Source organism: Macaca fascicularis, chromosome 1 (assembly GCF_037993035.2).
Source record: "Macaca fascicularis isolate 582-1 chromosome 1, T2T-MFA8v1.1".
Classification (NCBI taxonomy): Eukaryota; Metazoa; Chordata; class Mammalia; order Primates; family Cercopithecidae; genus Macaca; species Macaca fascicularis.
The window spans coordinates 125,622,113-125,644,674 of NC_088375.1; the positions used below are offsets into that span (position 1 = coordinate 125,622,113).

At 43.0% G+C, this 22,562-nt stretch overlaps 1 protein-coding gene and 1 long non-coding RNA gene across 6 annotated transcripts in view; one reads left to right on the forward strand and one right to left on the reverse strand.

Moving 5' to 3' along the window:
- Nucleotides 1–18,749, forward strand: part of AKNAD1 (AKNA domain containing 1) — a 38,638-nt gene extending 19,889 nt beyond the window's left edge. Inside the window, exons 9-15 of one of the 2 annotated variants that reach the window (XM_005542502.5) lie at nt 2,337–2,428; nt 5,351–5,445; nt 9,252–9,374; nt 9,463–9,570; nt 12,307–12,388; nt 15,415–15,544; nt 16,279–18,749. In XM_005542502.5, the coding sequence (XP_005542559.3) occupies nt 2,337–2,428; nt 5,351–5,445; nt 9,252–9,374; nt 9,463–9,570; nt 12,307–12,388; nt 15,415–15,544; nt 16,279–16,410 (762 nt within the window). In that variant the 3' untranslated portion in view covers nt 16,411–18,749. Of the gene's footprint in view, nt 1–2,336; nt 2,429–5,350; nt 5,446–9,251; nt 9,375–9,462; nt 9,571–12,306; nt 12,389–15,414; nt 15,545–16,278 lie in introns of those variants that run through there. The other variant, XM_065533045.1, reaches the window with a different exon arrangement.
- The window catches only part of LOC141407559 (uncharacterized), a 36,754-nt gene extending 15,329 nt beyond the window's left edge, over nt 1–21,425 (reverse strand). The window contains exons 1-4 of one of the 4 annotated variants that reach the window (XR_012417071.1): nt 21,298–21,421; nt 9,711–9,763; nt 9,222–9,290; nt 1,685–2,612 (exon numbers count right to left, since the gene is read on the reverse strand). This is a non-coding gene — a long non-coding RNA (uncharacterized lncRNA). Of the gene's footprint in view, nt 1–1,684; nt 2,613–9,221; nt 9,291–9,385; nt 9,525–9,710; nt 9,764–18,498; nt 18,635–18,939; nt 19,012–21,297 lie in introns of those variants that run through there. The other 3 variants (XR_012417063.1, XR_012417075.1, XR_012417068.1) reach the window with 3 other exon arrangements.
- Nucleotides 21,426–22,562: the final 1,137 nt, after the last annotated feature.

The window sequence follows — 22,562 nt, forward strand, 5'->3', positions numbered from 1 at the left end:
AAACCCTAGGATTGCAGTTAATGGTTCAAATGGTACATGCTGAAAATTCTGATAATCTGGCCTTTAGGAAGGCCGTGGGGGTTTTATAGGCTGAGGGCGTGCGTGGGAATGTTGGTGTCTCCAGTTTGAGCCTACCCCAGACATTTTTTTCTTTTTCCAACTTTTGCTAAATGCATAAGTGAAAACTGATATCTCATTATTTTAAACTGGCTATTTTTGAAATTCAACCTATTTTCATGTTTCTTGGCCACTCGCACCTCCTCCTTGACAATACTGATATTTTAAATTGTTTACAAAACTGAAACCATAGTCAATTAAAAAAATGTAGATGGACAACTGAGAAAATATTAAGAGCAAATAATGTTCATTGCTGAGAACTTCATTATATCAAATGCTGTGACAAATTCCCCAAGGAACAGAACTGTGGTTAAGAACACAAGTATACTGGCCGGACGTAGTGGCTCACACCTATAATCCCAGCACTTTGGTAGGCCAAGGCGGGTGGATCACTTGAGGTCAGGAGTTCGAAACCAGCCTGACCAACATGGTGAAACCCTGTCTCTACTAAGACATACAAAGATTAGCTGGGTGTGGTGGTGTGTGCCTCTGGTCCCAGCTACTTGGAAGGGAGGCTGAGGTGGGAGAATCGCTTGAAACTGGGAGGGAGGCGGAGGTTGCAGTGAGCCAAGATTGCGCCACTGCACTCCAGCCTGGGCAACACAGAGAAACTCCATCTCAAAAAAAAAAAAAACAAAAAACAAAAAACACAACATACCAGTCAGATAGGTAAAAGTTCAAATCCCAGCTCTCCTACTTACTCATGATGCGACCTTGCCAAGTTGCTTAAATCCTCTGAGCCTCATATTACTCACCATTAAATGGAGACAATGTGCCAGGATGGCTGGAAGTATTAAAGAGACTATAAAAGAAGCATGTGGCACATCATGAACAACTAACAAATGGTAACAGGAAAACACTGAAACCCTCCAAGAAAATTAATGGACAAAGGACATGAGCTAAAGTCACAAGTAAGTCCGGGCGCAGTGGTTCACGCCTATAATCCCAGTACTTTGAGAGGCCGAGGAGGGCGAATCATGAGGTCAGGAGCTTGAGACCAGCCTGGCTAACATGGTGAAACTCTGTCTCTACTAAAAAAAAAAAAAAAAAAAAAGTAGCTGGGGATAGTGGTGGGCACCTATAATCCCAGCTACTCAGGAGGCTGAGCCAGGAGAATCACTTGAACCCGGGAGGCGGAGGTTGCAGTGGGCCGAGATTGGGCCACTGCACTCCAGCCTGGGCAACAGAGTGAGACTCCGTCTCAGGGAAAAAAAAAAAAAGTCACAAGTAGGAAATACAACCAATAAATCAACATCTAGTAACAGACTTACTTCCTTTCGTCAAGGAGGAAATGCAAATTAACACAAAAAGTGAGCCCCCCCCCCCCCCCCCGCCTCATTCAATTAGCAGAAACATTTTCAAGTGGTAATTCCTGATGCAGAGGAAGGTGTGGTCAAACTGAGCCGACCACATTGTTGGTGGCTGTGAAATCTGTACAACTTTTGTGGAAAGCCATTTGGCAATATGGGTCATCACACAAACATGTTCGCAACCTTTGGCCCAGACATTTCCTCAGGCAGTAATCCAAGATGTGGAAAAAGCTATGTGTACAATGATACTTCTGCCATTGTTTATAATGATGGGAAAAGTACATTTATTTTTTACTTACATAAAGGGTAAGACCATAGTCAAAAACACAGTGGGTGGTATCAGCCCTCACAGGTCAGTGGAGTAATTGTTTTGTGTTAGAAAGGGACATACAAGCAAGCATTTAGGCCCCCAGACAGTCCCTAAACCTTGTTTTAATTCATAGCTGAATCTATTTCTTTGGAAAGGCTTTTAGAACTCTACTAGCCAGTGGTCAGATTAATAGACCTAAAAATTATGTTCCTAAATCTGTTCATTCTCTGGTGAAGCTTGGAGTAATTTGAAACTAAGGGAAACATAAAAAGGGGAAAGTATTCTGACATCTGTATACCAGATTTTAAAATCTGTTTAGAGGAGGAAAGAAGCAAGCCAGGGTGGAAACTTCCATTCTTCAGTCCAGGACGTGAGAGATGCAGCCCCAACTGAGTGAGACATCAGAACTAAGGATGGGCTCTTTCTTCTTTTCCTCCTGTCCCCCTGCGCCTCCGTTTCCCCATCTGGAGGAGAGGTTTGGCGAGTCTCTCTCTCTGCCTGATGTGGCAAGTTCAGTCGGACCTTAGCTGCTTGCTGGCCTGTGCGCGGCGTGAGTCACATCCTCTCTAACATCTCCATCCGTGTGCTTTGTGACGCAGGAGGACCCCAGGTGCACTCCAGGAAGGCAGGATTGTGCAGAGACGACGGCACCCAGTCCGAGCTGTGCCTTCTGTCGCAGGCTCCTTGAATGGTGAGGGCTTCTTGCGGCTACATTCCCAGGGTGGGTTGGAGTCAGTCCTGGCATAGTAACTCCAGCGAGGGTGGGCGGCAACTAACTGAGGCCGGTGGCTGAGTTACAGAGTCACAGATCTCAGGCCTGGGCACAGAGCCCAGCCTCCCTCTTACCCTACAGATCCGGTAGCAGTGGTCCTCAACTGGGGAGAACATCAAAATCACCATGAGAGATTTTACAATCATGCACATGTCTCCACCCAACCTACTATCTCAGCATCGCCAGCGGTGGGGCTCTGGTAGGAATAGTGCTTTTAAATCTCCCCAGGTGATTCGGGTAAGCCCCGTTGGTTAAGAATCATGGTTACAGCCCACGGAGGGTGGTCCTGTAGGCTTTTGAACATTGCCCACGTGGGGGAATCTTATCCTGTATAACAAACAGGTCCCACCATCCCTACTCTCTCCTTATGATAAGCAAAAGTCTTCTCTGTTGGGTTTCATCTAAGCCCCCCAGTCCCAGGAACAAGCCTCATCCCTCTTCTCAGGGCTGACTTCTTCCCATTCCTAAGCACTAAATCTTCCAGAGCTAACAAGCTGTAAATCATGTCAAATCCTCAGGAGAAATTCTTTGTTTTTGAAACACCCATTGGTGCAACTATTAATCTGTGTCGATTCAGTATCATTTATCTGAAGCTTCTTTCAGGTAGCGAGAGATGTTACCTCTAAGCTCACTGTGGACTCTAGCCAAAGCTTGGCTCATTGACCTTTGGAAGGTCGAGAGTCAGGGAGGCAGCAGGTGTTAAGCAACCACTATTATATGTACGTAATGAACTCTAATAGAAGCAGATGACCGGGCCTGAAAGACTGAGGCTTCCTGTTAGAAAGCATTCCGTTGTGGGAATGGGCACCTGTCTTAAGTGTTCTAATGAATGTCCACCCCTGAAAAAAGAAACTGCATGAAGCTTGTGCTAAAAATGGTCATGTGTCATCATGTGTGGGTCATTAAACCACCATGTCAGTCATCAGCTTTGAGCTCCCCTTTAATCCAAGGGGCACTCATGAAGCTTACTCACTGAGTCATCCCAGGCCTACTATTTTTATTTATTGAATTAAAGTCTAATTTTGGATTTTTAAAGATTTTACTAAGTATAATGAAAGTATTTTGACATTTAAAAAACATTTTTATTAAGCATTCAAGGTACTAAATTTCTCTCTTCTAAATTCCTAGTGCATACCCTACAGAAGTACATTAAGTACCAAGACAGGAACCAATGTTCCAGACTAAGTCATACTTTTTTATGATAGCCAAGCTGGAAGGATAACCAAGTGTACAATCAAATCTCACAGTGAATCCACTCCTGGGGAGTGATGAGGAGATACACATGACTTATGAATTAAAATCTTGGTAACCTACATAATCCCTGAGGAATTACTGACTGAAGGGAGGGCTATATACTCTGTTAGAAGATTAAATCTCTCTCTGGTGGGGCTTGTCCTTTAGGAAGCTTGCTGATGTACATATTATTTTCAGGATATTTGTAAATTGTTTATATGTAAGTGGATAAATTATATATGTATAAAATGTAAAATATGCTTATCCCTTTATGTTATTTCTGATGCAAAACTTTGGATTTAAGGGTTCACTTTAGCTGCTTTGTCTTGTTGAAAAGCTGTCTTCTCCAGTGGAATTAAGTTTGGCCAGAAGATTTGAGTGCACAAAGGAGTTTAAAAGCAGAAAAAGCCCTGTGTTGGACTGCACACACTTGAGTGAGATCCAAGTTTCCCACTTTGGAGAGCAGATGTTCAAATGCCCCAGAGGAGGAGGGTGGAGACAGAAAATGAGGTGTGAGAAAATATGTGACTCAGGAGGACAGCATGTTTTTCCAAGAGGAGGGAAAGGGCCTGGCTTCTCAGCCCCAGCCCCACGAATCCACAGTCCCGTCCCTTCTCCTCCAACAGCAGGCCAGGGCACAGCACGGCGAGCGTGTGTTTGCCCAGCAATGCCTTGGGCTCAAACCCCAGCCCTGGGCAATCTGCCTCATTCATGCCAGGATGTCTTGGGCACGGTGCCTTCCACACTAAGAATGAACAACTTTCCGTGGGGGCTATTACTGTATCCCAGGAGCTGAGCAAGAGCTTTGTTCAGAACTGTTATTAATTCGAATTCCTTTGGAGGAGTTGGGATTTCTGAGGAGGAGGGAGGAAGCTGCAGGTGGGCCACAGGAAGGCTCCTGAAGAATGTCCATTGCAGTTGCTTCTTTCTGATGCCACCTGGTGACCATGTGCAACTAAAATCACCTCCACATGCTCCCACAGCCTTTAGTCCCACAGACACCTGACAAAGCTCACTTTGCTGGAGTTGTTGGATATAATCAGCTTGTACTTCCAGGGCCAAAGCTACGTGACCCTTTACTGACGTATAGCATAGTTTCTTCCCCTGGTAGGAACTGTTTGTTTGTTTGTTTGTTTTTGAGATGAGGTTTTGCTATGTTGCCCTGGCTGGTCTTGAACTCCTAGTCTCAAGCCATCCGCCCTCCTTGGCCTCCCAAAGTGCTGGGATTACAGGCATGAGCCACCACATCCAGCCTGGAATGGATTTTGATGCATGAGGAAAACTCCAAACTTTATAATTCCACACTTCAAATGTGTTTTGTAAATGTGTATATGATGATTAGATATTAACCTCTGCAGAACAAAACATTTATTTTTCATGTCTTGTGTACATTTTCTTATCAGGCCAAATTGTGCTGGGGTGCAATGTTTTGTAGAAAAGCTCTCAAACAGGCAGGCAGATGAGAGCTCTGTGTGGAGGATGACAAGCCCCTCCTGCACTGTTTCAGGCTCTGATATAACAAAATTTAATGTTTCAGCTTTACCAAAACTTTCCCTATCTTTATTGGAAATGCACTGAAAGTTTACAGGATCTCATGCCCTTTTTTAGGAAGCCAAAAGTGGAGAAAAAGGGCCACAGAAGGATCCACTGTGGAAGATTTTCAACTGTCCATGAAAAGGCACCACATTCAGATTCCACTCCCAGTAAGTTGATGGGCTTGGGCTGGGTGCTCAGTCTTCAGCGTCCCTCCCCATGGGGTCTTCTCACGGTGGGCACCAGCTTGCCATCTGCCACTCCAAGAGCATTTCCCTATGCTAGGATGTTGCATGATGTATTTATTTATGTGCAAAATGTAAAGAATTATTAGGCTAGGCATGGGGGCTCACGCCTGTAATTCCAGCACTTTGGGAGGCTGAGGTGGGTGGATCACTTGAGCTCAGGAGTTCAAGACCAGCCTGGCCAACATGGTGAAATTCCATCGGTAAAAAAAAAATACAAAAATTAGCCGGGTGTGGTGGCTCGCGCCTGTAGTCCCAGCTACTTGGGAGGCTAAGGTGGGAAGATTGCTTGAGCCCTGGTCGAGGCTGCAGTGAACCATGATCATGCCACTGCACTCTAGCCTGTGTGACAGAGTAGAACCTATTTCAAAAAAAAAGAAAGAAAAAAGAAAAAAAGAATCACTTTCAATAAGATGTGGTTAAGTAGAGTGAAGCATGAACACCTGTTTCTAGCTGAAAATGAAGGACTCCATGGACTCAATCACAAGATGTCTTTCAGTCTGTCCATCCTCATGCTTCCCACATGACCCATAACTGTACCTGGTAAGGTTACAGGCTACGTGAGAGTTGCTGCTGTCTTGGATATATACATTTCACAGAAGCAAAGAAAGTTGGAGCTGGGAGGTGTCCCAGTGCATGCAATTCAATGGTTTTTAGTTATAAGATCCTTTCTGCAAAGATAGTTGAAGGAGAGAAACATTTAGCAGAACTGCCCTGGGAGAAGAGGTGGGGCTGGAGGCCTCTGCTTAGGCAGCTTCTCAGCTTAAAAATCACCTCCAAGCCTAACCTACCTACCCATCTTGTCTCCCCAGCTTATGCATCAGGAAGTTGCACTGGAGAGCTGCCCAGGCTTTCTTACATCCGCACTGCCTGTGGCCCAGAGCCGTGCCTCCAGCTCTGCCTTCTGTTCAGTCACACTTCGTTCTGCACTGGCTTCTCTGTAGAAAACACATTTACAAATAATAATAGGGTTCCCTGGGCCGGGCGCGGTGGCTCAAGCCGGTAATCCCAGCACTTTGGGAGTCTGAGACAGGCAGATCACGAGGTCAGGAGATCGAGACCATCCTGGCTAACACGGTGAAACCCCGTCTCTACTGAAAAATACAAAAAAACTAGCCGGGCGTGGTGGCGGGTACCTGTAGTCCCAGCTACTCAGGAGGCTGAGGCAGGAGAATGGTGTAAACTCGGGAGGCGGAGCTTGCAGTGAGCCGAGATCACGCCACTGCACTCCAGCCTGGGCGACAGAGCCAGACTGCGTCTCAAAAAAAAAAAAAATAATAATAATAATAATAATAGGGTTCATTGAATGAAGATGTATTATGCCGGATGGTATAATGAAGAAGGGGTTTTCCAGCTGTAACTGGGGGGTCCCCTGGGTTTCCTGAAACCCTTTCGGGGGCCACCGGGTCCTTCCTTGACCAGCTATATAGCTGTGCAACTCTAGTATTGCAGGCAACTGATGGAGATGCAGCTGTGGAATCCAGTTGCCTTTTATTAAGCCAGATATTCAAGATATTTGCCAAAACATAAACTGATGCCACTCTTCTCACTAAATTTTTTGGAAATAGTTATTTTCATTAAAAACATGCTATTTTGTTAATATGAAATGGATTTATTACTTTTTAAATGCTATAATAAATAAAATTGTCTTTTAAACGTCTCAGTTTAAAATTCTAAAAAAAAGCACCTTGGAACTGCTCATTTAGTTTTAGGAAATCTAAATGATTCTGCACAAGCAAAAAATGACTAGTAATCTATAAATTAATACTTCTCTACCAATCCATCTGCAGTGGACTGAATGTTGAATGATAGCTGTTCTCCAATGAGTGGGGATTTTCACCTCAGATATATAAAATGGTATATATTATCAGTTTATGGTAGATTAAAACCACAGAAACAAAGGCTGTTTGGGGTCCTCAGTTTTAAGAGTGTAAAAGGGTTCTGGAATCAAAAGTTTGAAAACTGTTGCCAGTGTATATCACATAACTCTCACAATATCCCTGTAAAGCAGGAATGCTTATAGATAAGGAACTAGAGGCTCAGAGAAGTTAAGTGACTTGGCAGGACCAAAGAGTGAGTGTGAGTGTATTAGTTATCTATTGCTGTGTTACCAAGTATCCCAGAACTTAAGGCTCAAAACAACAAACATTTATCATCTTAGAGTTTCTGTGGGTCAGGAATTTGGGAGCACTTTAGCTGGGTGGTTCAGGCTCAGGGTCTCTCATGAGGTTTAGTCAAGATGTCAGCCAAGGATGCCATCATCTGGGGGCTTGCCTGAGGCTGGAAGATCTGCTTCCAAGATGGTTCACTCACATGAGCATTGGCAGGACATGTGGGCCTCTCCGATAGGCTGCTTGAGTGTCGTTACGACACGGCAGGCAGCTTCCCCCAGAGCAAGTGATCCAAGAGAGATATACTGAGATGGAAGCTTCAGTGTCTTTCATGGCCTGGTTTTGGAAGTTATATGCCATCACTACCACTTTATTCTATTTGTTAGAAGTGGGTCACTAAACCCAGCCTACACTCAAGGGGAGAGGAATTAGGCTCTACCTTTTAAAGAGAGTGTCAGTTGGGTGTGGTGGCTTGTATCTGTAATCCCAGCACTTTGGGAGGCTGAACCAGGATTGCTTGAGCCCAGGAGTTCAAGACCAGGCTGGACAATATAGGGACCCAATATTTAAACACAAAAACACAACCAAAAAACACAGAAGGTGGAGGCTTGTGATTGAGCCACTGCACTTCAGCCTGGGAGCAACAGAATGAAACCTTGGTTCAAAAAAAATTAAAAACAGCATGTTAAAGAATTTGTGAACATATTTTCAACCATCATAGCTAATAAGTAGCAGAGCCAGGCTTCAACCCTGGGCCTTCAAACTCATTCCATTTGCTAATATGAAATGGATTTGTTCTTATACAATGAAGTTATTATATATTGTATAATATGTTAAAAGTCAAGATGTCAGCCAGGGATGACTTCACTTTAACATACTTTGAAAGATAATGTTAAAAATGAGTCTAACCATGAGTTCAGTAAGGCGAGAAGCATTGGAAGAGGCTTTGTCACTGCAGCATCTGTCCTGCAGCAAGATGTTGCTTGGACATCCAGGCCTGACATGCTCACCCGCCTGGCCCCAGGCTTTCATACTCTGGCCTTACCTGGAGTGCTGCTCTGTCCACAGCCTGCCAGACAGGTTCTAGACCTGCACCAGATGCATGTGCTGTCTGCTACTAGCTTCTCTGAGGCTAAGAGAGCAAAGTCATGATTCAGGTTCCCTTATAGGCTTATGAATGTCACATAGAAGAAACCTATCTTTCCAGTTGCCTGGATGACAAAATACAAGCTCTTGGCCACAGCAGGGTCTGAGAGAAAGAATGTGGACGTATCAGGCCAACTATGGAAGAACAAATACAAATACAAGGTTGTCTGATAGTTCAGTGGGCCAAATCGCAGATCCATTCATTCAGCAGACCTTTACTAAGCCTAAATATGTATGCTACCTCTTGAGATTTTCATACAAGAAATGTTAATTATCAAAACATTTCTCAGTTGTTAGACGGGAATCCCAAATGTTACCCCAGGCTGGCAACTTCCCTTGGTGACACAGCCGGGACGTTAAGTACTTTGGTGCCAAATACATACCCTGCATGGTTATAGCTCTGCTCTCCACACCGTATTTTATGACTATAATTAAGACACTTACCCTTCATTCATGCAACTTGGGCTTTTTCAGATTCTGATACAGGACACAGCTTCTGTTCTGATTCTGGCACTGAAATGCAGGGTAACAAATGTCAGGACTGTGGCACTAAGATTCCTACCTCCCGAAGAGCCTGCAGAAAGGAACCACCTAAAGGTAATACTCACCTGGGGCCTCAGAAAGGCGAGTGGGGACAGCCACTGTTCCCAGGCAATGAACTGCATTTTTAATCTTTTCTTTCCAGAATTTCATTATAGATACAACACTCCAGGAGAGAATTACTCAAATCATAGCAAAAGAGGTGCCTTTGTCCAGCCCCATTCTTTACATGAAAGCAAAAACTCTTCACCCTGTAAGTACATCTCCTGCATGACCCCATCCATGTCAACAACCTAATGTCCCAGGTATGGGACATTCACATGACACTGGCCACTGCTTTCATCTTGGAAGCCCTGGCCTCTCCATTCTGCTGCCCAGGTCTTGTGTACTCACCTGACACTTCCAAATCCAGCCCTACACCTGGATGGCAAGAGGCTGAGCTGGGGCTAGAAAATATGAAATCACAGTGATCAAGGACTTTGAAAGTTATTAAGGACTCTACCAGTGCAAGTTGGTAGCAACCCCTAAGTTTGCTGAACAAATAAATGACTTATTGGATAATCACCACTATTATTGTTACTATTCAGAGGTGGCTAATGCTTTACATATATCCCTACTAAGAGTCAGCATGTAGAGAAATAGACTATTTTTACACTCCATAGGCATCACATTGCTAACTTCCAATGCAAAAATTTGCTGTCTGAAAGAAAATTACAATCCCACAAACACATATTTAAAAAGATGAATGACATGGCTGCCTCTTCCCAAGCTCTTGAAAGGAAGGAACTCATACCCAAATAAGGAAAGCTCAAAGCAAAATGGGGTAAGTTCTAAAAGCAGGGCAAACTGTGCCCAGGGAACAGGAAGGAGGGAAGGAAGTACTCCTAGTTTTACCCCTGAATGACAGCTATACCTGGTTCTCTGACAGGCGCCACATCCTTGCCCTCATACCTTCAGAGCTCTTCCTCTCCTTCTCTGGGAGAGGGCACCAGGGAGAATGTTTCTTATCTTTCATGATGGCCAGTGCCCAAGCCTTAAGAATGTCATTTACCTGACTGACCTCAGCTGTGTCTCCCCTCCCCACCTCCGGCTGCCACATCCTCCAACTGCATGTATTCTTTTGAAGTGACAGTCACTAACACTGGAGAAGCCATAGCTCAGATTTCTTCACTGTCTTCTTAGTCTTGAGGTCTACAGCCTGTGTCATGCCAGTATATGAACAAGGGCTGCAACGGATTCATCCACAATTTGATCTTGAACTCCATTAGCTAACTAAGGGGGTAGAGGTCATAGGGAGGCAGCTTCTCCAGGTTAAAAGACCCTTACAGCAATTGGAGCTGACAGAAAATGGAGTGGGCTGTAGTAGGAGGTTGTGAGCTCATCTTTGGACTGGGAGGCAATGGACTTTGTCTGGATGCTGTAGATCTGTACACTGCACTAGAACTGGACCAGGTGACACTGTGGTGCTTTCTAATTCTGAGTTTCCAGTAAAATCCAAAATTACATTTGGAGACTACCAAAGCATCAAGATTGAGCTGGTTAGTGCCTCTTCATCATGCCCCAAGTCTCCAAGTCTAGGTGGTCAGCATGACTAAATCTGGGTTTCTGGCTTCTGCCCTGCCTTGCATGTCTGAGGGACAATCTCTCCCAGCGTCCCTTGTCCAACGGGACCCTCCTGAGGGTGAGTGAAGCCTGGCTACTTGACATCAATGAATAAGACAGGAGACCTGGAGGGAGAACGAGGGGAAGACAGAAGAGAAGAAGAAGAGGGAAAGGGAAGGGGAGAAGGGAGCCTTGGTGGCAGAGGAGGCAGATTTGTTGGCCACTGACTCATCTCTTTTTCTTTCTCTGTCTTCTTGTCTTCCATGATGACTTTTCCACATTTTCCTTCTCTGTTTAGTCTCTATTTTCTGGAATTGTCTTTGCAACATAATCATTAGTTTCTACTCCTAGAATATTAACTCCTAAAATTGAAGAGGATTTCAGAAATCCATTTGGTCCAACCTCTTGGAAGATATTATTCCTCCATTTATCAGATGTGGTAGTTAAACCCAGAGAAGTCAGACGTCATGCACAGGTCACACAGCAAGTACCCAAAGAACCTAAACTCCTGGTTTCTATCTGATAATAAAACTCTTTTTTTTTTTTTTTTTTTTTTTTTTGAGACAGAGTCTTGCTCTGTCACCCAGGCTGCAGTGCAGTGGCACTATCTTGGCTCACTGCAACCTCTACCTCCCGGGTTCAAGTGACTCTCATGCCTCAGTCTCCCAAGTAGCTGGGATTACAGGCACCCACCACCATACCCGGTTAATTTTTGTATTTTTAGTAGAGACAGGGTTTCACCATGTTGACCAGGCTGGTCTTGAACTCCTGACCTCAAGTGATCTGCCTGCCTCGGCCTCCCAAAGTGCTGGGATTAAAAACATGAGCCACCGCGCCTGGCCTAAAACTCCTTTTAAAATTGAATTTCTTTTCCTAAGTTCAGAATACTTTATAGAAAGTTTTTTTTTTTTTTAATTTTATTTTTTAGGGCAGGGTCTAGCTCTGTCACCCAGGCTGGAGGGCAGTGATGTGATCATAGCTCAATGCTTCCTTGAACTTCTGGGCTGTAGCGAGCCTCCTGCCTTAGCCTCTTAAGTGGCTACAAAACTGTAGGCACATGCCACCATACCTAGCTAACTTAACAAAAAATTTATAGTTAGTATGGAAGGGGTTTATGAATTTTTTTTTTTTGGTAGAGACAGGGAAGACTGGTAGCAAAATCCTGGCCTCAAATAATCCTCCCACCTCAGCCTCCCAAAGCACTGAGATTACAGGCATGAGCCACCCCGCCCAGCAAAAGTTCTTTGTTGTCTGTTTCCCAGTTTTCTGATTTATTAAAATTTTATGAAATATTTCATTCATACAAAAAGTTCAAGGAATGATACATATGCACCATTTGGGGCTCATTTTTGATACTCTGAATTTAATCATAGCTAACATTTTTCAGCTTTTTTAAAACTCAAACGGATCTGTTCTCAGAGAGTGAATTCAAAATCCTTTAAAGGTGAACATGAGCCCACACCAGGAAAGTAAGTATTAGTTCATGATTACTAACAAAACATCTCTCATTGGTTGGGTGTATACAGTGTACTTGATAGTGCATTAACTACCTACCCCAAGATAACCTAGATCATTAGGAGTACAGCCAGGATTCAAACCTAAACCTATCTAATACTTCAATCATTCATTTGTTTATTCAATAAACCAAGTCATTGTGCGAGGTACTGAGGACACAGGACAAAGTCAGCCACTGTCCCTGCCCTCACAGAGCTTTCTTTTTTGGCAGAGAAGCCGCATAGTCTTTGTAAGTGCCAAGAAGGGGATGTACAAAGTCCTATTGATCTAATTTGGGGGTTCAGGGAAGCTGAGCTTTGAAGGGTATGTATGAACGAACTAGCAAGGGGATCTGGGGGCAGTGAAGAACATTCCAGTCTAGGAAAGCTTCCTGTTGTGAGAAGGCACTTGGCAAGTTCAGGAATGGTGTGACTGGAACCCAAAAGAGGGAGCGGCAGTGGAGCAAGATGAGGCTGATGAGGGAAGGAATTGTCAGGGCCAGTCCGTAGAGACTTGTCAGCTCCAGGAAGTATTTCAGAATCTTAGGAGCAAGAGGAAGCCAATTAGGGTTTTTTTTTTGGCTGTTAATTCGTTTTTATTTTTAGAGACAGGGTCTCCCTCTGTCACCCAGGATGGAGTGCAGTGGTGATCATAGCTCACTGCAGCCTGAAACTCCTGGGCTCAAGTCATCCTCCCACCTCAGCCTCCTGAGTAGCTAGGACTATAGGTGCCCATTAAAAAAAAAAAAAATTGTAGAGACAGAGTCTTGCTATGTTGCCCAGGCTAGTCTTGAACTCCCGACCTCAAGTGACCTTCTCACCTTGGTCACCAAAAGCACTGGGATTACAGGTGTCTGGCCCCCCAGTGAAGTTAAAAAAAAATTTTGAGGCAGGGTCTTGCTCTGTTGCCCAGGCTGGAGTACAATCTTGGCTCACTGCAGCCTTGACCCCCTTTGCTCAAGTGATCCTCCTGGCTCAGCTTCTTGGGTAGCTGGGAGTACAGGCATGTGATACCACAGCCAGCTACTTTTTTTTTTTTTTTTTGTAGAGACGGGGTCTATGTTTCCCAGGCTGATCTTGAACTCCTAGCCTCAAGGAATCCTCCTACCTCAGTCACCCAAAGCACTGGGATTACAGGCATGAGTCACTGTGGCAGGACCCCCCCAATTAAGTTTTTTAACCACGGAATTTAAAAAGATTTTTAGTGTTTTAAAGGATCAGCCTAGCTACTGAGGGAGTGGAAATGAATTACAGGAGTTAAGATTGGAGGACAAGGCCAAATAAGAGGCCAGTGCAATAATTCAGGTGAGATGATGCAGCTTGACCGAGGTTGGTGGAGATGGAAAGAGAAGAGTCTGTGTATTCATTCAAGAGCTATGTAAGAGACAAAACCAATAGCACTGCAGAGTGGCTAACAATTCAGGCTCTGCTCTCAGAGCCACTCAGTCTGAACGTACTACCCTCTACCATAGTCTAGCACAGTGTTTTAGAATGTGGCCTTTGGAGACTTCTTGGGTTTTATTTATTTATTTATTTATTTATTTATTTTTTGAGATGTAGTTTCACTCTTTCGCCCAGGCTGGAGTGAAGTGGCACAATCATGGCTCACTGCAACCTCTGCCCCATTGGATTCAAGTGACTCTCCTGTTTCAGCCTCCCGAGTAGCTGGGATCATAGGCACCTGCTACCATGCCCAGCTAATTTTTTTGTATTTTTAGTAGAGACAGGGTTTCACTATGTTGGCCAGGCTGGTCTCCAACTCTTGACCTCAGGTGATCCACCTGCCTCAGCCTCCCAAAGTACTAGGATTATAGGCGTGAGCCACTGTGCCTGACTGACTTCTTGGGTTTGTCTTGGTTCTGTGTTGTTGGGCAGGTTCCTTGACCTAAGTGTGCCTCCATTTCCCCACATGTAAAGTGGGAATCATAATAGTGCTAAACTCATTGAGGACTGAGTCCATACATATAAAGCACTTAGAATGGTACCCGGCTCATAATAAGTACTCAGCAAGCGATGGCTGTTATGTTGTTGACAGTGGACAGTGATGGGATATGGGGAGAGAGAGGACTCTTCTCCAGTCTGCCATCCCCTGCCCAGAGTATTTCATTAGTTAGGGGCCCTGGATGCTGGACCACCTCTTGCCTGGAGGATCGATCCAATGTGTTAAAATAACTTGCAGAACCAATTGATGCTCATATGGTAGGGGAGAGAGATGAAAGGACGTTTTCTGGAGATGATATTGCTCACAAGTATTTTATGTACCAAAGTAATGCTTAACAGGAAACCTGAAGCCAGAGGAAGATGTGAGGGTGGCTCTATGACAGCCCTGTCAATAGGCAAGTTCTTGTGGTATCCCTCAGGGCCAACGGCTCATGCTTGAGAAAAGCGTAACTCCAGGCTGTGCCCTTCACAGACTACGCATATAACCCCCTAGAGCCATGCTCTGCACAACCCGAAGAGCCCAGTGGCCCTGCAGCCCTCACTCACCTAGTGCAGACTTCCGGCCATCCCTAAGAGAGAAGCAATCACAGGGTAGCAGGCAAGGGGAGCCTGTTTACTTCAAAAGGAGCTGCTTTTATTTTTTGACTGCTTCTGCCTCCTTGGGGTGAAAGCTCACTGGTGCCAGAATGAACTCAACCCAAGGTACCTGCAATTGGCAGTTTTGTGCATTTGTTTTATAAAAATGCAAGGTAGAAAGTTGGCCCCAAAAGAATGAAAACAGAATAAAAAATGTCTTTAGAGTCTTGCCTCTATCTGTACTAGAGGAAAAGGAGATCAGTTCTGGGAGGAAATACCCTCATGGTCATGGCAACAACGTTTTTCTGAAGCCCAGCTGCGGTCAGCCACATGGGAGTATGAGAGCTACAAGGGCAGCGGGTGCACGAATCCGCCCACACCCAAACCACACACATAGAGCCATTACCGACCACAGAGCTGACATGAACAGGAGTGTGCTTGAGGGTGGCGCTTGACACAAGTATCAATGCGCTTTTGTCTTCCAGAAAAAACCTTCAGGCTTTCATGACCTACAGCTCAGACCCTGTAACACCCTCGCCCCATTTCTACTCCTGCAGGATTTCTGGAAGCAAATCTGTATGTGACTTTGATAGCACTGAAGAAACAAAATCTGAGGTGAGGACTTAGAAAATCATTCGAGAATCCTTGCAGCTGGTAGGTTTGATCTTGATGCCCACAGAACTGGCAGCTCTTAAGTTATTACAGTATCAGGGCTTCAGAAAAAGCTCTGCTAAAGACAATTTTGTGCTCAGCACTAAGCTAAAGACACATAGCCTCAGCAGCCGCATGGTCTGTATTATTCTAAATTGGTTCCAAGGGAAATTTCCTGGAGAAAGTGATTTGTGGGGGGTGCCTCAGCTACAGGATTTCCCCGGCAGGGGGTTGAAGGCAGTGGATCTGTTCCAGTGACACTGTGATCAGGGTTGCCAACAGTTTCCTATTTCAAATCACTAACTCAAATCCCCAGGCCACGTTCAAATGTTTCCATACGCATGCGCTGTATCCCTGAATACCCTCTCAGTGGTTATGGCCCCCAAATCCCCATCAATGGCCCCTAAGAGCTGTTCTTTTTTTCTCTTTCTCTGCGGCAGGGAAACAGCCCAGCTGGTGGCTGACCTCACCCTCTGATTCATGCTTATCAGTCACGTGCTGGTCTTTTTTTCAATCCCTTTCCCTAACAAATATATTCCATCTCAGACTGGTCTCCTAGGAAACCAACCCTCAAAAACAGAAATAGACCAAGTAGAAAACAGGAATACTCCGAAAATTCCACCTTGTAATGTTTAATAATGAGAGAACCCAAAGCAGTTAGTTTATGTAATTAAAATGTGTGGACTTTTCCTCTGTAGATTTTAAACTCGGCTTTGGATCATGCCCTAAGGACAGCAACCATTTTGAAAGAAACTACAGATCAAATGATTAAAACGATTGCAGAAGACCTTGCTAAAGCACAGAGGTGGAGGAATCGACTGAAATACTAGTTCAACGCTAGGCAACCAAGGATTCAAAAGAAAAAAATGCAAAGAAAACTTGATCTTCCCCCAAAATGTATTTTACTTACTACACAATTTAGGAAGATGACTATCTAGAGAAAACACAGAAACCATAAGAAATGGGTAACACAAAGTACTAAAGGAAAAAGAAAAAAAGAAAGGACTTTTGATTCTTAAAATCAAAAGCAACCAACAAGTATTTATTTTAAAATAAATCTATGTTCTTCCTAACTCATAATAAAAGAAACCAAAACAAAACAATGAATTTCCTTTTATCTATTAGTCTGAAAAAAGATGAAAGAACCCTGTGTCAGTGAGGATGGAGGAAACTGGTACTCTCACATGCTGTTGGCGAAAATGCAACTTTTTTGGAAGACCATTTGATAATATCTACCAAGTTCCACAAATTCCAAATCACGTACCTTCAGAGCAGCAGTTTCACCACTAGGAATTTCTTTTATATATAAGCCACACAATGTGGCACGATATATGTACAGGGAAGGCCACTGGAGCATTGATCGTAACAACCCCAAGGGGGAACTAATCTAAATACCGCCTGTGATGATTCATAAATGACAATACTTTGTAGCCACCGAAAAGAATGAGGTTGGATTATCTGCAAAAGTCAGTGAAAGAAGCAAGATACCTAAGCATATATATAGACAGTTGTAACCTCAGGGGTCTTGCTATGTTGCCCAGGCTGGACTTGAACTTCAAACAATCCTCCCGCCTTAGCCTCCTGAGTGGCTGGGACTACAGGCACACACCACTGTGCCTGGCTCTTCATGTGTGTATTTTTTTTTTTAAAGAGCATACATATTTTTGGGAAAGATATCTAAAAATCTTTAAGTGAACCTCTAGTAAAGGAAACTGGGAGTTTTGGGGGAGAAAGGGGTTTTTAATCTTCTTTTCTGTATCATATGAAATTTTTACAATATACTTATAAGTCAACATTATTTGTTTAAAGATCTCTTGAAGTCAGAAATATGTGAAAATAATAGCCTTAATGAAATTTTGGAAAAGACAATTCATTAAAACTGTGTACCAGGGATTAAGTAAATTTGTAATGTTTCATGTAGACCAGAGCAGGTTTTTTTTTGTTTTTTTGTTTTTTGTTTTTCTTTCAGAGCAAGCTTTTGCTTTGCTTCTTTAAGAGTGATGTATTACCTCCTTAGTGACAGCACAGCAGGGTATTGGCTCTTTCGCCCTTTCCTGAAACTTCTGATATTCATTCACCCCAGACATTCAACAAATGGTTTCCCGACTCCCAGAGTTTAGCTCAGTGGTCAGGAGGGAGTTGAATCTTTTCCCACTTTAGATTTTCATGCCAATGTGGGCAGCTGGTATTTGTCTAGCTGGCTGGAGAATGGACTATTTTTAACTTTGGGGTTTGTAAATTGGTTGAGGGTACCCTGGAAGAGATAAAGCACAGGTCAGTCTGAAAATACCTCTGACTTTATGGCCAAATTTACTTCAAGCTGTGGCACTGTAAGGAAGATAGCAAAGAACTATGGGTGATATTATAACAGAAAAAAACAGAGCTTAAACTGTGTATGTTCTATTAAATAAAACGTGTGGGAGGTCATTGTTTTTGGACTAAGCTCCTGCAGGAGACCCCAACAGACCAGACCAAACTAGAATGCAGTCACTCATGCTAGATGCCACGTAATCAAACCGACTTTAAAATAGGCCAGTTTTTTTTTTTTTTTTAAACCCAGAACATTCACAGTATCCCATTAGAAGGGGCCCTGTCAACCTGAGCTGGCATAAGGAAGTCCCCTCTGCTTTAACCCATATAAAGACACCTTTTGTTCCTTGTTTCTGTTTTCTTCTGCCTTTTCTGCCTATAAAGCCCACTCCTGTGCTCAGCCTTTCTATTTCATAGATGGGATGCTGCCTGATTCATAAATTGCTAATAAAAGCCAATTAGGTCATTTTGTTTTTTTGGCAGTTCCAAGGGGCTTCCAACATCATTACATATCTAAATTTAATCACAACTTGCTAATCTGTTTTGTATGTCAAGTACCACTATCTCATCCCTAAGTTTAAAATTACATACTTCTCTGGCTTGAAGTGTTCTTATATGATTAATTCGTTCTTAACCTTTTTTGGGCTCATTTTTTGAGAATCTGGTGAAAGCTATGGAGTCTCCCTTCCCCCATGCTTTTTCTTCTCGTGGAAGAGAATACATTTTTAAAAGTTCATGGACGCCCTGAAACAAATCCATGGAACCTTGGTTAGAAACGTCTACCATTAACGAGTATTTCTAAATCCCTCAAATTAACATTTATAGAAATTGGCAATTAAAATCATTGTTGATTTAAAAATGTGGCCCGTTTCTGCTTTATCAAACCATATTCTAAATGTAATTTTCCATTTCCTTGAAGATCAGGGGTCATGATGAGTAATCACTGTAACACGACTAATCTAAGAAATAGCAAAAAAGGGCAGGCAATGCCCTTAAGGAGTTCTAGAAAGGCACTAGGCTCTGATTTACAAGGATAATTTTATACTTACTGATTCTGTAGTCTTGGCCATCTCCTCCCTCATGCAATTCTTGTGTCAATTCTTATGACCTCTCTTCTAATTCTGTTCCAGTAGTAAACCAGAAAAACAAGCTTGTAAAGTAAAAGTAATGGTACCCCTAATGCTGGGTCAAGGGCTCAGCATTGCCTGAGGGCGGTGGTGCTGTAAAGAAACACCCGGCAGTCTCCAGGGTGCAGAGGCCTCTTAGTATTTACTCCAAGGTCTAGCTGTGCTCTGGCTGCTTGAAGCTGCCAGCAGGATGCAATGGGACTCTCTGTAGAGGGCTTTTTATCATCTTTTAAAAATTTTTTTATTTTTATTTTTTGAGACAGTCTTGCTCTGTCGCCCAGGCTGGAGTACAATTGCCGGACCTTGGCTCACTGCAATCTCCACCTCCCAGGTTCAAGTGATTCTCCTGCCTCAGCCTCCCGAGTAGTTGGGATTACAGGCGCCCACCACCACGCCCGGCTAATTTTTGTATTTTTAGTAGAGACCGGGTTTCACCATGTTGGTCAGGCTGGTCTCCAACCCCTGACCTCAGGTGATCTGCCTGCCTTGGTCTCCCAAAGTGCTGGGATTATAGGCGTGAGCCACTGCGCCTGGCCTATCATCTTTAAGAGAAAGCTCTAGCTATCCCCTTTAGTTAACTATTAGAGTTTGCAAAATAAATCTCTTCATTTTATCCTATTGTAATCTTGCTGTTAATGAATTATATAAAATAGGCCTAATTTGTACTAAACATGAGTATGTGTTTATATTTAATAGACAAAACATTGTTTTGGTGGTAAAACTTTTCCTATAGGAGGAAGACATTTCTTGCTCCTTTGATTTTAGGAGAAATCTGCTTGCATCCCAATAGGACTTACAAAGGGTACAGAATAGCTAGGGAAGAACTGAGCTATGGAGGTGTCATATCTTACACAATAAACTGTGGGGTCAGGCCCTTTGTTGCTCAAATCCAATAATTTTGAGACCTTGTAAACTCCTGTTGTGACCCTGGAGCAGTGGAGGCGAAGGGTCTAAGAAACAGGATAACAGGATTAATAAAGATCTCTGTATTTATTTACTAATATGGTTGAAGAATGTGAATCCACTGTTTTATAAATAAAGCACATTTCAACAGGAAGCAAAGCTGTGTTTCAGAGACAGTGAATAAATAGTTTCCATTGGTTGCAACAACAAAAAAAGTCTTTTCCTGGGTCTTGAAATCAAAACCTGTAATTTTTTTTTTTTTTTTTTTTTTGAGACAGGGACTCATTCTCGCCCAGGCTGAAGTGCAGAGGTGTGATCACAGTTCACTGCAGCCTGCACCTCCTTGGTTCAAGCAATCCTACTGCCTCAGCCTCTTGAGTAGTAGCTGGGATCACAGGTGCGTGTCACCATACCCAACCTTTTTTTTTTCCTTCCTTTTTTTGTAGAGATGTGGTCTCACTACTTTCAGACTCTTCACAGAGAGAGAAAAAAAGAAAAAAAGATGTGGTCTCACTATGTTGCCCAGGCTCATTCCAACGCCTGGGCTCAAGTGATCCTCCTGCTTTGGCCTGTAATTGCTAATTCTATGGGGGAAAAAATCAGCTCATACCAGAATTTATGTGAGATGATGTCTTATGGCTTCAAATTCATACGAGGTTTAGTAAACAAAAGGTCTCTGCAATTCAAAGCTTAACATGTATGTGAAATATAGGACCCAAAGCATCTGATATCAGTGTGATCAGGATAAAGTGGTCACTGAGATCTTAAGTGATCAAATGAATAAACAGCCCAGTGTTTGCTGTCATCACACTCTTAGTTCCATTTGTTCCAGGCCATTGGATTAATCTAAATACCTATTCTACACATGTCCTAACCCTGGAGAGGGAGTTACTGAGGCATACAAAGATCTCAGATAAAATGCAGACACCAAAAACTAGTCCTCTTACTGGAGATACATTGTTTTCATGCGTAGTTTGCAAAGAGGGCTGTTTATTGCGCCAAGCCCTTCCTTTCCATGCACTGATCCACACCAAGTTACATTTATCTCTTGGGTCTCAGTTTCCTCAGTTTTAAAATAAAGATGATAATCACAGTACCTATGCTCACAGGAATACATGAGAAGATGGAATGAGTTAATAGAAAGCACTAAGCATTTGTATATTATTACTTTATTATCAGTACTTAGTAAAGTTATGCGATTAACATATCAAAAGTTGGCCAGGCACAGTGGCTCACACCTGTAATCCCCACACTTTGGGAGGCTGAGACAGGAGGATTGCTTAAGGCCAGGAGTTTGAGACCAGCCAGGGCAACACAGTGAGACTGTCTATACAAAAAAAAAAACAAACAAAATTAGCCAGATGTGGTGGCCCATACCTGTAGTCCTGGCTACTCGGGAGGCTGAGGCAGGAAGATCACTATGGCCCAGGAGTTCAAAATTCCAGTGAGCTATGATCACATAACTGTACTCCAGCCTGGGTGACATAGCAAGACCCTGTCTCTATTAAAAAAAAAAAAAAAAATCAAAAGTAAATTTTCTGTATCCCTACCCATTTGAAAAATAATCAAAGATTCAACCCACAATGGAACTACAAAAATAGATATTTTGACAATGTGCAGTAACTATATGAAGAAAATGAAGATTCTGAAGGTTATAAAGATTTAAATGAAAAGACATTCCACATTCCTGAATATCAAGTTTCCATATTATAAAAGATGTCGATTTTTCCTAAATTAACCTATAAACAATGCAAATCCTATGAAAATACCAAAATAGCTTTTTTGGGAACTCAACAAAATGATACTAAAGTTCACCTAGAAAAATCTGATAGAAAATTTCTGAAAAATAATAGTAATTTAGGTGGATGTAATAGGAACTTCTTCCACTACATATTAAAACATACCATGAATTGAAACAGGGAAAAAGAAACACAAAACAAACTGTACATCATTAAAAGAGAATCCAGAAATAGACCACAATACAAATGGAAATTTAGTCTATGATAATCGTGGTATTTCAGTTTAGTTGGGGAAAGAGAGATTACCCAATAGGATCTGGTATAACATCTGGCTGTTTAGAAAGGAGTGAAGCTGGGCCACTATGAAATACTTTTATCAAGTCAGGGTTCCGTGCTGGAAACAAACTTCTCTAGATATTTCAAGCAGAAAGGCATTTAATACAGGGAATTAGGTCCTTACAAAAATCATTGAAAAAGCAGTAGGAGCAGAAACTGGAGGCCCATGATCATTTTACCATCTGTGACCCAAAGGACAGGAAGCTAGTGCTGCTGCCACAGCATTAACTCATACCCATGAAGCAGGTGACAAGACACTAAAATGTGGAGTCTGGTTGCTACAAACAATTCTTTTCTGCAGGAGCTTGTCTGCTGGCATAGTAGATGGCCTCTGCCTCCAAATCTTGACCAAGTGCACATCATTGGTAGAATGTAAACTGTTCAGACCTTATTTTTCTTAGAGTCTGAAAAACTTCATGTTTAGCCTTTCGTCCCCTGTGGTATGGGGTAAGGAGGCATGGGACGCCATACCAAGTGCTAAGAGACAATATCTAGCACACGTTCTTACACTAAAATCTATTCCAGATGGGTGAGTTACCTGTAAAAAATAGAATGAATCTATCAAAA